Source organism: Dama dama, chromosome 2, assembly GCF_033118175.1.
Source record: "Dama dama isolate Ldn47 chromosome 2, ASM3311817v1, whole genome shotgun sequence".
NCBI classification, from domain to species: Eukaryota; Metazoa; Chordata; class Mammalia; order Artiodactyla; family Cervidae; genus Dama; species Dama dama.
Window position 1 is genome coordinate 38,639,604 of NC_083682.1, and position 22,280 is coordinate 38,661,883.

The 22,280-nt window shown below is 38.4% G+C and overlaps 1 protein-coding gene across 17 annotated transcripts in view; it reads right to left on the reverse strand.

Moving 5' to 3' along the window:
* Positions 1–22,280, reverse strand: part of DLG2 (discs large MAGUK scaffold protein 2) — a 2,226,746-nt gene that overhangs the window by 599,048 nt on the left and 1,605,418 nt on the right. For all 17 annotated transcript variants that reach the window (XM_061119788.1, XM_061119779.1, XM_061119776.1 and 14 more), the window contains one exon: positions 15,181–15,317. In XM_061119788.1, the coding sequence (XP_060975771.1) occupies positions 15,181–15,317 (137 nt within the window). The remainder of the gene's footprint in view (positions 1–15,180; positions 15,318–22,280) is intronic.

Genomic DNA, 22,280 nt, shown 5'->3' on the forward strand with positions numbered 1-22,280 from the left:
AAAACCTTTTTATATGTTTGACAAAACACTTTTTTTTAAGGACTACCACTTGTACCTAGATAATGAATATTTACAAATAATGCTCATATAGAGTGGTTTAAAATGTAGAGAAGTGTCTTATCTTAAAAGATGGTTGCTAAGGTAGCTCTGAGTACTGTGACCACATACCCCAGAAACATCTATATTGGAGAAAGAGAAGAGGGGAAGAATTTATTGCCATAAACAGAGAGGATGACAAGCCAATGGATAAAGACCCTAAAGGCCAGAAACCAACCGGATTAGATTACAAGTGGCACAAAAGCTCTGTTTCTGACAGGGCTCACTGTCTCTCTCCCCAGGATATAGAAGCACACAGCTCATTAGATTATCAGTGAAAAGGAGATGTGGCCAGCACTTATTACATGGCACTTCTCCCATCTTTACGTTGAACCTTGAAACAAGCTAGAAGATGTTATCTTTAAGTGTGTTTTCTGAGAATGACTCCCTTAACAGACTCTCAGACCACCAGGAAATAATCCTCAGAGCAGAAAACAGAAGCCGAGGAGAGGTTGGAAGTGAGGAGTGAGGAAAGAGAGCATACTGGGGGGAAATGCCGGTAATTTAAAACAGTAGTAGTTCAGTCAGATTCTATTTGGTGACTATGAAGTGTTGGAAAATCTACACTGATTTCCATCGTGGGAGAGATGTGTGATCCTGGCAAAAGAATGTAGTGGTTAAGAGCATATGCTTTTGAGTCACACAAACCAGGACTTGTCATGGTCCTGACACTACCTAGTTGACTTTGGGAAATGTATTTAACCTACCTAGCCTCAGTTTGGACATCTGTCAAATAGGTATGAGAATAATCACTGCCTCAAATGGGTTACTGATTTAAATATACTGACCCATGTAAAGTGGCAGGCTCATTAAAGTACTCATTATTGTTAGCTCCTATTACTACTACTATTGTCATCATCCATCTCTCTTCTCAGGAAACAGGAATTCTTGGTGAAAATTTCCGCTGAGCATTTTCCTGTAAACATCTGCGAACTGATGAGTTTAATTAGAGTACTGTTGATGAGGCTTCTGTGCGGTCTTTTAAAAAATTCAGAATAGTACAGGATCTGGACCCAAAAAGTGCTCTTTTGTGCTGAAGTCTTCAAAATGTTTTTCACGAAAGTGGGTTTATTTGGGTTAATTATATGTGTGCATTATCCTCTGAACTCTCAAGATAAAGGGCCTACAGCTGGAGCTGATTGTACATAGAGAGAAGGGACATTATACTGATTGGCTGGGTGCTCTTTTCATTGTTTTTCATTGTTTTTTTCCTTTTCTTTTTTTTTTTTTTTTTTTGCATCAAGTATCTGCCTATCATGGTGAACACTGAGCAACTGGCCCGGTTTCAGAAAAAAAATCATGTGCATTTGAAAGAAGTGTTTCTGTGGGGTGTGCAACATAGAAGGGACACGTGTGCAGCCTGGCTGTGTATTTCAATAGGACAGAGGGCCGAGGCCAAGATAGAGAGATTGGAGGTGAGATGACTCATTCTCTCTAATGGAAGAGGGAGCATGATGCTGACAAAGGAGGCTGAAGAAAGAGGTGCCCGGAGACTTGTAAGAACGGAAGATGGCAAGTGTTATGGGAATTCAAGTAAGTGTTAGCAAATACACATGTGATGGTACAAAGGTGGGAGGTGTGGGGGCATGAGAGGGTGTGATAGGAGAAATGAGCTATGTGCAGATGGTGAGACACTGACCTTTCCATATTCATTCAGGAATAGCAACGTGGTGAGATGAACTGGGAGTATTAGCGACACAAAAGTTGCACTAAGACACAGAACAAGGAAATGTGAGATCTAGAAACACTGTAAAAAAAAAATTACAGATTCCAGGCTCAGCTGGTAAAGAATCCGCCTGCAGTGCAGGAGACCCGGGTTCAATCCCTGGGTTGGGAAGATCCCCTGAAGAAGGGCATGGCAACCCACTCCAGTATCCTGGCCTAGAGAATTCCGGCCTGGGTTGCAAACAGTCAGACAGGACTGAGTGACTTTCACTTTTTTTGAGGCTTCCCTGATAGCTCAGTTGGCAAAGAATCTGCCTGCAATGCAGGAGACCTGGGTTCGATCCCTGGGTTGGGAAGATCCCCTGGAGAAGGGAAAGGCTCCCCACTCCAGTATTCTGGCCTGCAGAGTTTCATGGACTGTGTAGTCAGTCCATGGGGTTGCAAAGACTTGGACACCACTGAACAACTTTCACCTCACTTAAAAAGTTAACTTTTCAAAAAGAAGACAAAGCAGATAATCATTATATTGCAAAAACAATTAAAAAGGGGACCAATCTACTGTAGCAAGGTCAATGATATGCAAACCTGCATAAACCAAAGACTGAAATCTTTGCAGTTCATTGCAATTAACTGTAAATTTAATTTTATTTAAAACAAAGTTTGTTTTAAAAATCACAATGAATACATAAGGTATGTTAATAATAGTTACTATGAATAATACCTTCTTATGCAATGAGCATGCATTAGTAATGGTTAGAAAAAAATTAACTATTTTTCAAATGAACAAGAACTAAAACCTTAAATAAGGGAGAATAGAAATTAAGTGCAGTAGCCTCTTTATGAAACACACATAATATGATCTGATGAGTAACAGAAAATGGGAATGGGAAAGAAGGAAGTTGATTTATCACACCCAGTGACTAGTTAGATTTATGAAAAATAATAGCCATATTTAAAACCTAGGTGTTTTTAAAAATGAAGGCAACCTGGTATAATGAGAGTAATTTTGAATGTAGACTCTGATCTGCTATCAGTTTATAGTTTTATGAATTCTGTAGTTAACATATTTACTGAGTATTAATTTTCTTCTAGTCATATATGGATGTGAGAGTTGGACCATAAAGAGAACTGAGTGCCAAAGAATTGATGCTTTTGAATTGTGGCACTGGAAAAGATTCTGAAGAGTCCTTTGGACAGCAAGGAGATCAAACCCGTCAATCCTAAAGGAACTCAACCATGAATATTCACTGTAAGGAATGATACTGAAGCTGAAGCTCTAATACTCTGGCCACCTGATGCAAAAAACAGACTCACTGGAAAAGAGTCTGATGCTGGAAAGACTGAAGGCAAAAGGAGCAGAGGGCGGCAGAGGATCAGATGTTCAGACAGCACCACTGACCCAATGGCCATGAATCTGAGCAAACTCCGCGAGATGGTGAAGGACAGGGAAGCCTGGCGTGCTGCAATCTATGGGGTTGCAAGGAGTTGGACATGACTCAGGACTGAACAACACATGTTTACTGAATATTAATTTTCTTCTGTGTAAAATAGGGTAATACTGATTGATTTACTTGTGTTTTTGAGAATTAAATGATACCATGAACCTGAAAAGACACTATAATATAAAGCAGCATATGAGTAACAATCAAACTTCATAATCAGACATGATACTTCTGTTGATCCTAATGTGGGAAATAGTTTTTTCCTGTTCAAGGTTCTTTCTAAGAAAATGATCTTATAAAATACTGACTGCTGCAGTGCCTCTATCCATCTTGAAGACTGACCTTCTCAAGGGCAAAGATCAGATTGTTTTCATCTTTGTACTCCCTCAGCTGATATACTGTAAACAGAGGTACCTAATAAATATTGAAATATCCACTAAATAAGTTTGAAAAACTAATGTGGCATATCAAAGGAAAAGTAATAAAAATTTCCTATTTTAAGGAAGAATGAGGCATTTGTATTGTGCTTCTATTTTCCATTTGTGGGCTGACTCAGAGAGGGGAGGATAAAGAATGAAGGTCATTTTATTGGACACTCACTGTGTGTCAGGCATGGGACATAAGAATGAAAGACTGGGACAAAACATGAGCGCCAGGTCACATCAGCTTATGAGGGACATAATCAAAGCTTCAACAGTGTGGATTTCTTCCTCCTTCATTAATCATTGATGTATTTCTTAATCTTTCATTCCATAGACAGAGAGAGAGAGCAAGTGCCAATGATGTTTTGATTGACTCCAGCTTTCTCTATGGCAGCAGTCAGCAAATGAACAGCATGATAGGGACTCCAGGGCAATCAGCTGGGTGCAGGAAGAAATATTAAAATTTTTATTAATGTTTATCACATTGATCTTCACCTATTGTTTTGTGCATGTTCAGTAAAGTCATGTCTGACTCTTTCGACCCCAAGGACTGCAGCTCACCAGGCTCCTCTGTCCATGGGATTTTTCAGACAAGAATACTGAAGTGGGGTGCCATTTCCTACTTCCTTTTCTTTTGTGTGTTTATGGTTTAAAATGTGCATAATACGTTACCATAACAACATATGAATGCAGTTTAAAGTAGAGAAATATATACTAGAGGAAACTTTTTGTGTTTTACTGATGGGGTGTGCTTTTAACAAAAAGAATTTTAAAACTACTCCTCTGTAGTAGCTACCAATATATGATGACTAGAGCAAGTTTTATTAACAGGGTTATTAAACTGAATATAAGCAAAAGAAAAAATATAATGGAAGGCTTTACTCCTTTATATAAAAGCTCTTTATGTTAAACCCTTTAACCCTTAAATAAAATATACCATTGTATTTGCATTATGTTGTAATTTTAATGCACTTGAGAGAAATTAAAAGGGAGTCCAAGAAATAATGCTTCCCTGGTGGCTCAGTGGTAAAGAACCTGCCTGCTCATGCAGGAAACCATGGGCTCGATCCCTGGGTTGGGAAGATCCCCTGGAGAAGGAAATGGCAACCCACTCCAGTATCCTTGCCTGAGAAACCCCATGGACAGAGGAACCTGGTGGGCTACAATCCATGCGATCGCAAAAGAGTTGGACACAGAATAATTATCCAGATTTTTTTTTTTTCTTAGTGTTTCAGAAGGTACTCTAACTACAGGAGACACAGTCTGAAGGGTGAACTATTTCTAAATGTCTTTCAACCCATTACTGGAAATTGCTAAATGATGCTAAACCAGCTAGATAGAATGAGCATTAGTTACCTTGGAAATTACCCTCAGCAGTGGAGCAGCAGAGCCGCGTAGGATGGGATTAAGTCAAGGCGGGACTGTGGTTCTTAACCTGGCAGCACATTATTAACATACTCATTTAGAAAACTTAAAAAAAAAAATAAAAATGAGGCATGGCTCCTACCCCAGAGATTCTGGTTTGATTATTCAGAGTTGACTGAGGCCTGGGCATGCATAGCATTCAAGAGCTTACCATGAGATTCAAACATATAACAAAGATTGAGAACCAGAGGGGTTGAGTAAACTGCTGAAAGGACTGTGGTTTTGGAAAATTGTTATCTGGGTCTGAATCTAATCTTGCAATGTATTCATTATATAATATTGAAAATCTGTTTGCATCTTTGAGGTCCAACTTTCTCTTCTGGAAAGTAAGAGTAGCAGCAATGACTGCCCTATCCACCTCTCAGGTGTTGGAGTCAGGAGGTCCTGGGGGTGAAAGATCTTAAAGAGGAAATGGTGTCCTGGTAGGAGGAAAGAGCTCTCTGCAGAGGCAGTTATAGCTTTCAGTTCTTATCTAAGGTTGGTCTAAACCAAGTGCTTTAAAGTCCTTTTCATTATTTGGATAATTTCCACATATCTGCACGGTCTTCAAGATGAGTTTCTTATTGATATTTGGGTGAAACAAAGTGGTACTGGGTCCTCACAACTAATACTCATTCAGAATATTAAACTGTTTCTACTCATCCTCCCTAAATCTATTTATGTCCTCACCATACAATGTAGATTTTGCAATAAAAATAAGAGATGCTCACACATAGCACATACCAGAGTGACTCCACTAAAAACTAGGTGTCTCATAAGTGTTTCTTAAAAAAAAAAGGTTTCATAATAGAATATATTTGAAAGCTATGGTACTAATCAAAGTTAAATTAGTTCCTTGACTGGAAGACTTCACAGACTCTGAAACACACTCAAGTTTGTTGAGAATGTACAAGTGAGGTGAGATACCAGTTGACTTATTTGACTATAGATTCTTTTCTTTTTAATGTTTTTATTAAATTTTACGTATTTACTTATGGCTGTGCTGGGTCTTCATAGACACATGCGGGCTTTCTCTAGCTGCGGCAAGCAGCGGCTACTCTCCAGCAGTGGTCCAAGGGCTTCTCACTGCTGTGGATTCTTTTGTTGTGGAGTATGGGCTCTAGGGCAATGGGCTTCATCACAGCTATGAAGCCTGTGTGTCCTAGAAGCCATGCTTAGTAGCCTGTTGGCATGTGGAATCTTCCCAGACCAGGGTTCAAGCTTGTGTCTCCTGCATTTGCAGGCAGATTCTTAACCACTGGATCACCAGGGAAGTCCTACAGATCTTTTCATGTGACACAGGCATGAGACTAGTATTTTAAAACATACTTGGGTAACACTGATCTAAGGCAACCAAAGATGGATGTGACTTGCCCAAGATCAATTAGGTAGAGTTAATGCTGGCTGCCTGGGACTTCAATCTAGTGATCTTATCTTTGAGTCCATTGCTTTTCTTTGTTATTTCAATGCCTCATTTACCTTTCTTCTTGTCTAGCAGCTTCCCTTTAAGCAAATGAAACAGACCTTCTTTCTGTAAAAGATGTAAAAGTTCTCTTACTGACAGTTTTTTCTTCAACTGTCAAGCAAATCTTACAGAAAAAAGAGACTAATATAAATTTCAAACCACGAGGGGACAAGGGGCTTTACCGATTAACAGGGCTGTAGAGAAGACAATAAGATGACCTGAATGTGTATACGTCACGTGTGCTAAGTTGCTTCAGTTGTGTCCAACTCTTGGTGACCCCACGGACTGTAGCCACTGGGCTCCTCTGTCCATGGGATTCTCCAGGCAAGAATGGTGGAGTGGGTTGCCATTTCCTACTCCAGGGGATCTTCCCGACCCAGGGATCAAACCTGGGTCTTTTATACCTCTGACTTTGGCAGCAGGTTCTTTACCACTAGCTCCAACATTGAGCTCCAATACACTGGCCACCTGATGTGAAGAGCCGACTCACTGGAAAAGACCCAGATATTGGGCAAGACTGAAGGCAGGAGAAGGGGATGACAGAGGATGAGATGGTTGGATCATATCTCCAACTCAATGAACATGAGTTTGAGCAAACTGCAGGAGTTGGTGATAGACAGGGAAGCCTGGCGTGCTGCAGTCCATGGGGTTGCAAACAGTTGGATATGACTTAGCAACTGAACAACAACAGATTCAAGGTTTCTGGTATTGTGTAAAAAAAGATGAAGATCACATTCTGTCACATATGTGGTTCTATGTATCACCGTGGCAGGGTTTATTAAAAACCACTGTGTTAAGTAAACGAAAGAATTGGAAAATTATCAACACTGTTAACCTCCGACCATCTGTTCCATAAAGTTCAAGGCCAACAGGTAATCTATTCAGTCCAAGGCTACAAAAGTAATCTACTGGTACAATCCATTAAAATCAGATGTCACTGGCATTAAAAAAAACAATAAAAAAAATTATAGTGAATGATACTAAATGCCAAGTAGCAGGGGATATTTAAAAAGTTGCTATTTTGATAAGGAGAATATATACTACGCATCTGGGTTAGCCATGAAACATCAGAGAGGTCTGACGTTAAGGTCACTTTATTTAAAACACTAAGGGGCTTATTGCAAAGGTGACAGGAAATAAATATAAAGGTCAGATGCAATAATCCTGCCTTTTATAAGTGGAAGAATAATATTATAAAGAATCAAAAGAGGTTTTGTTAAAAGGGTAATCTTTGCAGAGGATAAATGTATGTACGGCAAAATTTACTGCAAGAGTGACAGGAAAAACACAAAACATCTTAAAAAATGGAGACGTGGAGAACAGGCAAGGCATAACTTTTCAAACAAATGTGGAGGAGGAATTAGCATTCATCATTGAGTTTCCAAGGGAGGAAGATTTAATAAATGGAGAGAATATCAGGAAACACATTTTGATTTTATTTTAAGGAAATTTATGGCTAGTATCTAATAGATAGCTCCGAGAACTATAGATAGCTCATTCAGTTCTCCGTCCTTAGGGAGTTCTGGCAGAGGTGAGGGACTGTTTCACAGGATTGTGCTTCCGTGGTATTCTGATGTAGCAAATGAGAGTTGGAATAAGATAACATGTAAGATAGATACCTTTCAGTTCTGAGATACAAGAAACACTTAGGGGAAAAAGTACTCACTTTTCAGCTGAGAAACTGAAAGGTTTATTCCTAAGGATCTCCCCACCACCACCAAGAGATCATGCTTTCATGGCAGGGTAGATGCTGGAAAACTTCCTGAATGAGGGTGATCTAGCCACAGACGTCTAAAGAAGTTAATGGAGTTTCACATTAGGTTAGTTTACTTACAGAAATACAAATTATTTTTTCCTAAGAAGTGAGAGAAGGGAGTGGCACACATTGTTTTAGAAAAAAGAATATCTATTTAGAGAAAAACAGTGTGGTACAGCTGGTAGATCACAGAATCTAAATTATTCACACTTCCTTTGGGGAAGGAGATTAGGAGAGGAGAAAGATAAAGAAGATGCAAATGTAGAGTTGTGAAGGGAAGAATCGGTGGATAGGAGTGACATAAGAAGAGAATTAATAAATACTTTGGTTGAAGCAAGATAATTCATCTTTTGGGAAGGTTTCTGTGATTTTTTTTTTTCTGTATGCTCTCTCTCAGGGTCATTTTTCTTTCAGAATTTTATAAAATGAATCATTTTCTTTCATTTCCAGATTCAGCTTGGCAATTGCCTTGGAACTACTAATTAGGTTTTACTTACGTAAGAGGAGAGAGACCTATTATTGTTGAAGGTTCATTTTTTTTTAAAAACTATGCCTTAACATTCAAAACGGTTAAGGATTATGTCACAGCTATTTTGGAAATCATTATATCTACAATGAATCTCAAGAAAATGATAATGGAAAAATAACTTGGTGCCTGGAAAATCCTTTGACAGAATTAGTTAGACTTCGAGGTTTTTTTTTTTATTATTATTTTTAAGAATTTGAATATAAAGCTAAAAATTTAAAGAGAACTTCAAGATATCAGCACACCTCTAGCATGACATTGTAATAGCAGTAGTTAAAGAAATACAAGCGGTCCAGAAGAGTTATCTACATCCAAATTCTTATAGAACAATGAGCCAAAGGTCAAATCAATCACTATCTATGACACACCATGGGAGGGAATGGCAAACCGCTCCAGCATTTTTGCCGTGAGAACTCCATGAACAGTATGAAAAGACAAAAAGATATGACGCCAGAAAATGAGCCCCACAGGTCAGAAGGTATCCAACACACTCCTGGGGAAAAGCAGAGGGCAATTACTAATAGCTCCAGAAAGAATGAAGAGGCTGGGTCAAAGAGGAAATGACGCTGAGTTGCGGATGTGTCTGATGGTGAAAGTCAAGTCGGAGGCTGTAGAGAACAGTATTGCACAGGAACCTGGAATGTTAGGTCCATGAATCAAGGTAAACTGGAAGTGGTCCAGTAGGAGCTGGCAAGAGTGAACATCGCCATTTTAGGAATCAGTGAACTAAAATGGACAGGGATGGGCGAATTTAATCCATATGGCTGTTATATCTGCTACTATGGGCAAGAATGCCTTAGATGAAATGGAGTAGCCTTCAAAGTGAACAAAAGAGTCCAAAATGCAGTACTTGGGTGCAATCTTAAAAATGACAGAATGATCTCGGTTCATTTCCAAAGCAAAGTATTCAACATCACAGATCCAAGACTGCCCCAACCACTAATGCCAAAGAAGCTGAAGTTGAATGGTTTTATGAAGACCTACAAGACCTTCTAGAACTAACACCAAAAAAAAGATGTCCTTTTCATCATGGGGGATTGGAATGTAAAAGTAGGAAGTCAAAGGATACCTGGAGTAACAGGTAAGTTTGGCCTTGGTGTACAAAATGAAGCAAGGCAAAGGCTAATAGAGTTTTCTCAAGAGAACACACCAGTCATAGCAAACATCCTCTTACAACAACATGAGAAGACTCTGCACATGGACACCACCAGATGGTCAATACCGAAATCAGGTTGACTATATTCTTTGCACCCAAACATGGAGAAGGCTCTATACAGTCAGCAAAAACAAGACTGGGAGTTGATTGTGGCTCAGATCATGAACTCCTTATTGCCAAACTCAGACTTAAATTGAAGACAGTAGGGGAAACCACCAGGCCATTCAGGTATGACCTAAATCAAATCCCTTACTATTATACAGTGGAAGTGAGAAATAGATTCAAGAGATTAGATCTGATACACAGAGTGCCTGAAGAACTATGGATGGAGGTTCATGTCAGGAGGCAGTGATCAAGACCATCCCCAAGAAAAAGAAATGCAAAATGGCAAAATGGTTGTCTGAGGAGGCCTTACAAATAGCTGAGAAAAGAAGAGAAGTGAAAAGCAAAGGAGAAAGGGAAAGATATACCCAACTGAATGCAGAGTTCCAGAGAAGAGCAAGGAGAAGTAAGAAGGCCTTCTTAAATGAATGATTCAAAGAAGCAGAAGAAAACAGAATGGGAAAGAATAGAGATCTTTTCAAGAAAATTGGAGAGATCAAGGGAACATTTCATGGAAGGATGTGCACGCTTAAGGACAGAAACGGCAAGGACCTAATAGAAGCAAAGAGATTAAGAGGTGGCAAAAAAACACAGAGAACTATACAAAAAAGGTCTTCATGATCCGGATAACCATAATGGTGTGGTCACTCACCGAGAGCCAGACATCTTGGTGTGCAAAGTCAAGTGGGCCATAGGAAGCATTACTATGAACAAAGCTAGTGGAGGTGATGGAATTCCAGCTGAGCTAATTCAAATCCTGAAAGATGATGCTATTACAGTGTTGCACTCAATATATCAGCAAACTTGGAAAACTCAGCAGTGGTCACAGGACTGGAAAAGGTCAGTTTTCATTCCAACCCCAAAGAAAGGCAATGCTGAAGAATGTTCAAACCACCACACAATTGCACTCATTTCACATACTAGCAAAGTAATGTTCAAAGTCCTTCAAGCCAGGCTTCAACAGTACATGAACCGAGAACTTCCACAAGTACAAGCTGGGTTTTGAAAAGGCAGAGGAACCAGAGATCAAATTGCCACCATTCATTGGATCATAAAGAAAGAAAAGAAATTCCAGAAAAGCATCTACTTTTGCTTCATTGACTATGCTAAAGCCTTTGTGTGGATCACAACAAGCTGTGGAAAATTCTTAAAGACATGGAAATACAAGACCATCTTAACTTCCTCCTGAGAAACCTGTATGCAGGTTAAGAAGCAACAGTTAGAATCGGACATGGAGCAATGGACTGGTTCCAAATTGGGAAAGAAGTATGACAAGGCTGAACATCATGTGAAGTGCCAGGCTGGATGAATCACAAGCTGGAATCAAGATCTCTGGGATAAATATCAATAACTTTAGATACGCAGATGATACCACCCTAATAGAGAGAAAGTGAAGAGGAACTAAAGAGCCTCTTGATGAGGATTAAAAAGGAGAGTGAAAAATCTGGCTTGAAACCCAATATTCAAAAACTAAGATCATGACATCTGGTCCCATCACTTCATGGCAAACAGAAGGGGAAAAAGCGGAAACAGTGACAGGTTTTATTTTGGGGTCTCCAAAATCACTGCTGACAGTGACTGTAGCGATGAAATTAAAAAGACAATTTCTCCTTGGAAAGAAAGCTATGACAAACCTAGACAGTGTATTAAAAAGCAGAGACTTCACTGTGCCAACAAAAGCCCATCTAGTCAAACCTATGGTTTTTCCAGTAGTCATGCACAGATGTGAGATTTGGACCATAAAGAAGGTTGAGTGCCAAAGAATGGATGCTTTTGAATTGTGGTGCTGGAGTAGACACTTGAATGTCCATTGGACTGCAAGGAGACTAAACCAGTTGATTAAAGGAAATCAACCATGAAAATTCACTGGAAGGACTGATGCTGAAGCTGAAGCTTCAATATTTTGGCCACCTGATGTGAAGAGCCAAGACACTGGAAGAGACCCTGATGCTGGGAAAGATTGAAGGCAAAAAGAGAAGAGTGCACAGAGGATGAGATGGTTAGTTAGCATTACTGACTCAGCTGGACATGAATTTGAACAAACTCTGGGAGAGAGTGAAAAACAGTGGAGCCTGGCAGGCTGCAGTCCACGGGGTTGCAAGAGGTGGACAAGACTTAGTGACCACACAACAACAACATGACACATTACTCTCTTATTTTTCAATCTAGTACTATGTAGAATATGAAGAGCACAGTTCATTCCATTTCTAAGTCAAGAAACAACAAAATTTGTCTTCTTGAGAGAAGCTGTTAGAGGGAGTTGCCTTATGTCTAAATAATACCTTTCTGTTTCAGAAGCAAAACATCATAGGTACCAACTTTCACATTGAAGGTAATAAAAAACAAGCAAACAAATTTCAGAACATCTCAAGAATGAAAATGGTAGTTCTACTATACACCCCATGGCCTATAAATAACAGTCTCTTTTTGTTGTTGTTTATTTGCTAAGTCATGCCTGACTCCCTGCAACCCCACGGACTGCAGCATATCAGGCTTCCCTGTCTTAAACTTAAAATTTGCTAAGAAGGTAGATCTTGTGTTATGTGTTCTTACTATTTACACACATAAAATAATAATAGTAAGAAGAAAAAACTGTGGGAAGTGATGGATAATTTTATAGCCTTGAAGGTGGTGATAGTTTCATTAGTATATACTTATCTTCAAAGCCATGGAGTTGTATACATTAAATATGTATGGCTTTTTACATGTCAATCATACCTCTAAATTGCTTTAAAAAAAGAAAACAAAATTGCAGTGACTTCAAGTGGTAAAGAAACCAAAAACTCTTAGTTGTGACTTTGACTAAAGTCATTAACGCCACATTTTTTTTGCCCAGTTTGACCATACTTTTTCTGCTGACAGAGTTCCTTCCTAAGTAGTGGCTATTGCCTGAGACATGACAGGTGCTCAGTCTATTACTTTTTAAATAAAGAAAGGAATGAATGAATGATGAAGGAAGGAAAGAGTTGTGATACTGGAGAAGACTCTAGGAAGGAGGTCTTCCTTTCTCAAGATTTCCTTGAGAGTCTCTTGGACTGCAAGGAGATCAAAGGTAGAAAGGAAATAATTGACTAACAAATTCTAGGAAACACATGCAAAGACCATGTTTGGTGGTTACAAGCATTTGAAATCCCATTCTGTCCATTGCTAACTCTATGACCATGGCCAAGCTAGTAAACCTCTCTATACCTCAGTTTCCCTCTGTGTATAAAAGAGACTGTTGTGAAAAATACATGCTACATTACAGAAAAGCACTTTTAAAAGAACATAGAACATAGTAAATACCAAATAAATGCTAGTTATCAAGACTAGTATTAAGCTTTTATCCAGATAATTCAATACAAAAATCATTGACACCTTTGAAATTAAGCCAGTGGGACTGCAAACAACCTGTCTAGAGTCCAGGGATGTGGGCACAATGAACTTTGAGGTTCAACCTCCAAAGCTTGCACATGTCTTAGAAATTACTATTCTGTTGAAAACGGTATAGGTTGATCCTTCATAAATTCTGTTGAAACGGTATAGGTTGATCCTTCATAAACACTTCTCATGAAAAGTATTGGAGACACTGGTTCCTTGTGATAAAGACTTAAGACCCTGGTTTAAAAGGGCAGACATATGACTAGATATCCTTCTTGAGAGTTATCTTCCATTGATTTTCAGTATATCATTATGCTGTAGACTTGATATGAAACAGCAAATGGAGATGAAACGCTTTTATTACATGCAATCCCCCAGTATACTGCTTATAGTTGCCTATATTTTGCTTTGCCTGCGTGTGTGGGTGCTAAGTTGCTTCAGTTGTGTCTGACTCTTTGTGACCCTATGGATTATAGCCCGCCAGGCTCCTCTGTCCATGGGATTCTCCAGGAAAGAATACTGGAGTGGGTTTCCATTTTTTTTTCCTCCAGGGTATCTTCCTGACCCAGAGATCAAACCCACGTCTCCTGCGTTGGCAGGCAGATTCTTTACCACTGGCACCCCCTGGGAAGCCCAGGAGTTTATCATATAACTCCATGGCTCAGAAACGGTGGTTGTGCGTTGGTGTCAACCACTGTCTAAGACTCCTAAAGCATGCAAGCAGCTGGCAAATAAAACAGTAGAAAATCTGTCTGAAAGGAGAAGAGGAAGGATCCATTTATACATGTGACAGAACTCAAATTATGAATCCTTGGAAGTCTAGGACTGTGTCTATGCTGGTTGAACAAAGGAACAGGGTGGCATAGAAATGTGCGTATCAATAAAGCAGATGGTGTTACTCCCTTTGCTAGGCAAAGCCAACCTCTCTACCAGTCTGGATTAAGTAGTCTCTCTGGCTGATAGGAGCTGGATTATATTGGAAGAACAAAATATAGTCTCTGTGCCTATGGAAACTGGTGAAAACTTAGATTTCTGCTTTTAAAACATCAGCAAATCAGATGCAATTATACCTGTACTTCTGATATCTCTTACAATGAAATCTGCTCTCTTCTTTTCTATTTCTACCAAGGTGACTGCTATGGACTGAATTGTGCTTGCTCCTCCCAAATTCTTATGTTGAAGTTCTAACCTGCAGCCTGACTATATTTGGAGGTGGGGTCTCTAGGAGTTGATTAATTGGGCTTCCCTGATGGCTCAGATGGTAAAGAATCTACCTGCAATGAAGGAGACCTGGGTTCAATCCCTGGGTTAGGAATGGCAACCCACTCCAGTAATCTTGCCTGGGAAATTCCGTGGACAGAGGAGCCTGGGGGGCTACAGTCCATAGGGTCACTAAAAGTCAGACACAACTGAGTGACTAAGCATAGCGCAAGGTTATTAATGAAATAACTTGAGGGTGGAGCTCTAATCTAATAGGACACATGACCTTATGAGAAGAGAAAGATCTCTCAGGACAAGCACAGAGAAAAGGCATGGGAGGAAGCAGCAGGAAGACACTTGTCTGCAAGCCAAGAAGAGAGACCGCCAAGAAGAGAGACCTCACCAGAAACTGAATGGGGCCAGAACTTTGCTCTTAAATTTCCCTGCTTCCAAAACTGTGAGAAAATAAAATTTGTGTTAAGTCACCTAGACTATGCTATCTTGTAATGGCAGCCGAAAAGGACTATGACAGTCATACACTGGAAAACAGCTTTATAAACATACACATAGCTTGAGTCACACCCACCATTAGCAGTCTGTCTCCTACTTGCAACCTTCCATCTTTCTGTGCAGCTCCTCCGTCGATAATTTTAGTGACATAAATGCTATTGTCTCCAGGAATGTGCTGGTTTCCCACACCTCCTGCAATGCTGAAGCCTAAACCTACAGAAAAGGAACAGAAAAACAAAAGCCTTGTATTAGTTTAAGAAAGTGCTATTAGTCATACTTCAACAGTCAAAAAAATTAATCTTTCATTTGTTACAACAGTAATAAATAACAATAAATTCTACTCTAATCAACTTTGCTCTTTAAATATTTGAAAGTTTGCTGATTAATGCCAATAAAGCAGAACACAAGTGTAGTCCTGACCACGTTTAGTCTATGGGCTCATCTTTGTTGATGCAGTTGTTACTCCAGCATAGCAAACAGAAGTACTGCCAATCATTTGGGTAGAGACCTAGATATTTTTGACATTTCAAAATGAAAAGTTCAGCCATTTGAACATTTGACAAATTCTGAGATAAGAGCCATGAGGAAGATACACTGGATATTGGTGTAATAATTTCAGAGAGAAGATAAGGATTTGTTCATTGCTTGCCCTTCATGTTTCCTTCTCTGGGCACCTTGTCATATTTTCAGACTTCCTGGCACTTCCTGTTATTAACTTGTAGTTAAAAAAGAATGAACACAAATGAATTATCCCTGCACACAGTCTAAAGAATAAAGAGATTATATACTTTGACTATATTATTTTTATAGCAAACCATGAAATATAAAATCATTTTTAAACATGGAAATTATCCATTTTGAAAGAAGAATTTTACACTGCTATGGCATATAAATTTCTTCCAGTTTTATTGATATATAATTGACATAGTACTGTACAAAATTAAGGCACATAGCATGATGATCTGATTTATATACACCATGAAATGATTATCACAATAAGTTCAGTGAACATCCATCATATATAGATACCAAATGAAAGAAACAGAAGCATATTTTTCCTTGTGATGAGAATTCTTAGGATTTCCTCTCTTAACTTTCATATCTAACATACAGCAGTGTTAATTATGTTACATATTACATCCCTAGTATTATTTATCTTATAAGTGAAAATTTGTACCTTTGTCCTTCATCTAACTACCCCTTCTCCTCATCCCTCAACTCTTGGTAATCATAAGCTTGATCTCTTCTTCTACGATTGAGTTTGCTTGTTTCTGAAGTATAATTGACCTACACTACTAGGCTAGTTCCTATTTACAACACAGTGATTAGATATTTCTATACATTTCAAAATAATCACCATAATAAGTCTAGTTGCAATATGTCACTGTACAAAAATATTACATAGTTATTGACTATATTCCTCACATTGTGCATTTCATAATCACGACTCATTTATTTTGCAGGTGAAAGTTTGTACCTGTTAATCTTCCTCACCTATTTCTTCCCCATCCATCCACTTTTCTCTCCTCTGGCAACCACTTTTTTGTTCTCTGTATTTAGAGCTCTGTTTCCATTTTGCTATGTTTGTTCATTTGTTTTAGTTTTTAGATTTCACAAAAAAGTGAAATTATTATAGCATCTGTCTTTCTCTGTCTGACTTATTTCACTTAGCATAATATCCTCTAGGTCTACCCATGTTATCACAAACTTTTATTTATATTAAACTATGGAATGACAACAAGAATAGAGCTATTAAAAATCATTATGAGGCCATTTTATTTTTTTTATTTTTTAAAAATATTTTAATTTTTAAAAATTTTTAAAATTTTCATTTATTTTTATTAGTTGGAGGCTAATTACTTTATAATATTGTAGTGGTTTTTGCCATACATTGACATGAATCAGCCATGGATTTACATGTGTTCCCCATCCCGATCCCCTCTCCCGCCTCCCTCCCCATCCTGTCCCTCTGGGTCTTCCCAGTGCATCAGCCCTGAGCACCCGTCTCATGCATCCAACCTGGGCTGGTGGTCTGTTTCATCCTTGATAGTATACTTGTTTCAACGCTATTCTCTCAGAACATCCCACCCTCACCTTCTCCCACAGAGTCCAAAAGTCTGTTCTGTACATATGTGTCTCTTTTTCTGTTTTGCATATTGGGTTATCATTACCATCTTTTAAAATTCCATATATATGCGTTAGTATACTGTATTGGTCTTTATCTTTCCGGCTTACTTCACTCTGTATAATGGGCTCCAGTTTCATCCATCTCATTAGAACTGATTCAAATGAATTCTTTTTAACGGCTGAGTAATATTCCATTGTATATATGTACCACAGCTTTCTTATCCATTCGTCTGCTGATGGGCATCTAGGTTGCTTCCATGTCCTGGCTATTATAAACAGTGCTACGATGAACATTGGGGTGCACGTGTCTCTTTCAGATCTGGTTTCCTCGGTGTGTATGCCCAGAAGTGGGATTGCTGGGTCATATGGCAGTTCTAGTTCCAGTTTTTTAAGGAATCTCCACACTGTTTTCCATAGTGGCTGTACTAGTTTGCATTCCCACCAACAGTGTAAGAGGCTTCCCTTTTCTCCACACCCTCTCCAGCATTTATTGCTTGTGGACTTTCGGAGAGCAGCCATCCTGACTGGCATGTAATGGTACCTCGTTGTGGTTTTGATTTGCATTTCTCTGATAATGAGTGATGTTGAGCATCTTTTCATGTGTTTGTTAGCCATCTGTATGTCTTCTTTGGAGAAATGTCTGCTTAGTTCTTTAGCCCATTTTTTGATTGGGTCATTTATTTTTCTGGAATTGAGCTTCAAGAGTTGCTTGTATATTTTTGAGATTAATCCTTTGTCTGTTGCTTCGTTTTCTATTATTTTCTCCCAATCTGAGAGCTGTCTTTTCACCTTGCTTATTGTTTCCTTTGTTGTGCAAAAGCTTTTAAGTTTCATTAGGTCCCATTTGTTTATTTTTGCTTTTATTTCCAATATTCTGGGAGGTGGGTCATAGAGGATTTATGTGTGATTTATGTCAGAGAGTGTTTTGCCTATGTTCTCCTCTAGGAGTTTTATAGTTTCTGGTCTTACATTTAGATCTTTAATCCATTTTGAGTTTATTTTTGTGTATGGTGTTAGAAGGTGTTTTAGTTTCATTCTTTTACATGTGGTTGACTAGTTTTCCCAGCACCACTTGTTAAAGAGGTTGTCTTTTTTCCATTGTATATCCCTGTATGAGGCCATTTTAAAAGAATAACTGACGAACTCTTTAAAAGTATAAGAACAAAAAACCTTCTCAGAATATGATTGAATACATATTCAGTACAATACTTCTAGCATATACTTTCATTGTTCTTGAAAATTATTATCATTAACATGCAATTCCTCAGAAAGGAAGATATAAATAAACATTTTTGTTACTAAAGACAGAAAATTTCTGTAACTTATTTGTCTTAAGCAATTACTGCCCCTCCTCCAGTTTTAAAAAAAATCACACACTTGTTTTATGAGGAAATAATCTTAAAAAATTTTGGCACTTTATATAACAATAAAAGATACTCCATTTCACTATCCTTGTATTGAATAAATATTGAGTAGGGCTATATGCTGCTCTTAGGATAGCATAAATAATCAGTTAATGGAAAAATAACAGCATGGTAAATTATAAAGTAACACCGCTGGAATCATAGTTCAAGTGAAATTATTTTTTTATTAAATTAACTATAATAGTTAACAATAAAAGAAAAATGGATCTAAATTGATGGGCACTTAAAGTAACTGTTATTTAATTTCCTACTAGATAGGTGACTATTCTTTATTGATGTTTTGACATTGTATACATCTATAAATGTGTTTTTTTTGCCTCATATTTAAAGATTTTGTATATCAAGTGAAAGATGACAAAGAGTAAGTAAAATGTCCCCAACTGGCATTTTCTATGAAATTGAAAATACATATCAGGTCATATTTTCCAAAACTGTTACTTCATATTTATATATGATTATAGGGAAGTTTAAAAAACATATCAGTATTTACAAAAGCTTCATAGCCACCTGCTAGGATCAATCTACTGCATTTACAATAGTACAAAAATCATTCCAAACTGTGGACAAAAGGTTAAAGAAAACCCAGGGACTCTGACCCACATCTACTATGCCAACAGTAAATGCCACAGCCGGGCTGAGATACAGAAGAGCTAAGAAAACAAATTACCACTGCAAACAAGTTTAAGTCCAACAAAGGGAATAACTATATAGTTGACATTTGAAGGTGAAGATTTTACCAAGACAATGAAATCACTATGGATACTGTAGACATAAATATACCAGCTAAACGGGAAATAACTTTTTCCCTCTAAGATTAGACTTAAGTACTTCTTAACTGGTGATTTTGCTTAAGATGAAGTAAAGTAATTTTAGTAAGAGCTAGAGAACTGCTCTAAAGGTACAGAACTAAACACTTCCCCTAATTTCTCTTATATAGATGGAACATGGCTATATTTAAAAATAATCAATATTTGCTCAACATTCAACCATTCAATTTAACATGATAAGTTAAATGTATAGCTTATGTCTATATCCAGAAGACAAGGTTATTTACAGGCAGAAGTATCCATCTGTGTTATAAAATAGAATCTGGTCCTGTCTATCCATCCATCCATTCCTTTATTCATTCATTCACTCACTCACATATCCATTCATTCAACAAGCACCTCCTAAGTGCATACCATGCATTGTAAAACCAGCTGCTATTAACTGCAGCCAACATAAATGTAAAAAAAATGGATTGACCAGAAACACTATAGAAATAATGATCCATGAGTTCATAAAAGTAAGTGTGGTTGAACCTGGCTGAAGCAATGCTCTAAACTTAGCTGATGGTATTGATTTTTGGAGGGCTGCTCTATGAAGGGGAAATGGCAACCCACTCCAGTGTTCTTCCCTGGAGAATCCCAGGGACAGGGGAGCCTGGTGGGCTGCCGTCTACGGGGTCGCACAGAGTCGGACACGACTGAAGTGACTTAGCAGCAGCAGCAGCAGCAGCAGCTCTATGAAGACACATGTGGGCTAATCCCACGGAGCAATAAGCCCAAATCCAAATCATCAGTTTGGAGGCACTGGCTTCCTCACACACACACTGCTAAAACAGGGGTAGTCTGCTTACTTTATAGGGCCATTGTCTCCCTTCATGTGCTCATATTTCACTCCTTCAATCCACTCTAGACACACTGACGGCCTTGACATTTCTAGAACACACCAGACACACTTCCATCTGAAGGCATTTGCTCTAGCTGTTACTGTTCCCTGGAATACTCTGCCTTCAGGGTGTTGTTAAAATTTCAATTTCTCTGGGAGCCTGACTCTGACACGACCATTTAATAACTGTCCCCTAACAACCCACCTTTCCTCCCTATCTTGCTCTATTCTCAATGTCCCTTAGCGCTTACCACCTTGTAATATACTAGATAGATCATGTATATATTTTATTTTTTTATTGTCCATCTTCTTGGTGAAAATATAAGCTCCAGATAACAGGGATTTTTAATGGTTTCATGCTATGCAGTAGAACAAGGGCAGGTACATAGTTATCTCTTAAATACACATTAAATGAAAGAATGGATATGCAAATGAATAGAAGAGCACAAGGAAAGCCACCTGTCTCTGAGAAAGATTCCCCTGAAAGAGGAAGCTGGTAGCTTTAAAGAGAGGGGGACAGCTGAGAACACGAGTGTCCTCAGTTTGACTTGATAACTGTATGGGGCATGCCGCTGCCGCATGTGCACTCTGGTTACCGCCCCATCTTAGTCTACACAGGTTTTATGGCAACCTCTGGGGAGGCAGGGGGCAACAGCAGAGGCATCCTTGAGTCCTGACCATTCCGTCTACTGACTGTGTGAACTGCAGTCCCAACCTCCTAATCTGTAACAACAAAATAAGTATAGCTATGCTCCAGAGTGATTGGCACATAATATTCTTTTTTTCAAAATTTCTTTTAAAAATATTTATGCAGTTTTGAAAGGTTACATTACATTTACAGTTATTACAAAATAGATTCTTTTTAAAAAATATTTATTTATTTATTTGGCTGTGTTGGGTCTTAGGTGTGGCAGACGGGATCTTCCACCATGGCGTGAAGGCTTCTCTCTAGTTGTGGCTCATGAGCTTAGCTGCCCCAAGGCATGAGGGATCTTAGTTCCCCAGCCAGAGATCGAACCTGTGTCCCCCACATCAGCAGGCAGATTCTTTAACACTGGACCACCAGGGAAGTCACACAAAATAGATTCTGATAAATAAAAATTCTCTGCTTCAGTAAGCTCTCAAGTTGTTTGCAAAAATGAATACCTAAATATCTTGACATAACTGAACTGGTTAGGATAAGTTCTATCATGGTACTATGATATGTGAGTACAGAGGGGACCATGACTTACTTCTTAGAAGAGCAGGAGAATCAACAAAAGGTTTAGCATTCAGGCTGGGTCTTCAATATTGAGTTTGAATTGATAAAAGAGAATGCACTTTTCAAACGAATACATCCAGACTGACTCAGTGACTAAAGAGTCAGCTGCCCTGACTTAGATCACAAAATGTTCATAAAATCCCAGCTCCCATGTGCTGGAAATTGAGACAGAAATGCCTAGCAAACACTCAAAACCTATATTATGGTAAGATAGATAAGCTAGAGTGGTCCCTAACAAGATAAATACAATGACTAGCATAAAGATTTGATTAAGGAACACTGATTTTTGTTAAGTGACCAATTTAGAGAATTGGTTGCAACACTGAAAAGATGTGTCCATGATAAACAAATAGCCCTGGATCATAAGGAGATAGCAAACTAATCAATTATAAAATAAACTCAGTGACAAGAGTTGGTAGGTCTCATCCTAAAAACTGACCCTAGCACTATTGACTGTGAAATGTTTGGCTATTAAGGATAATACTAAACAAGCCTAGGCATGTGTCAGTATTAAAGAAAGTAGACATAAAGTGAGGATGAAAATCACAAAGGAAGTAAAATCAGTGGATATTTTAGTACTCTGGCAAAGGGAGAAAGCAAGTGAAATTTAAACACCTAATTCTCCAATTAAAAACTGATCCATTTGACAAACATGTGATGTGCAAACAATTTCAGGATTACTTCCAGTGCATAAAGCTGGGTTCCTCTTTGCAT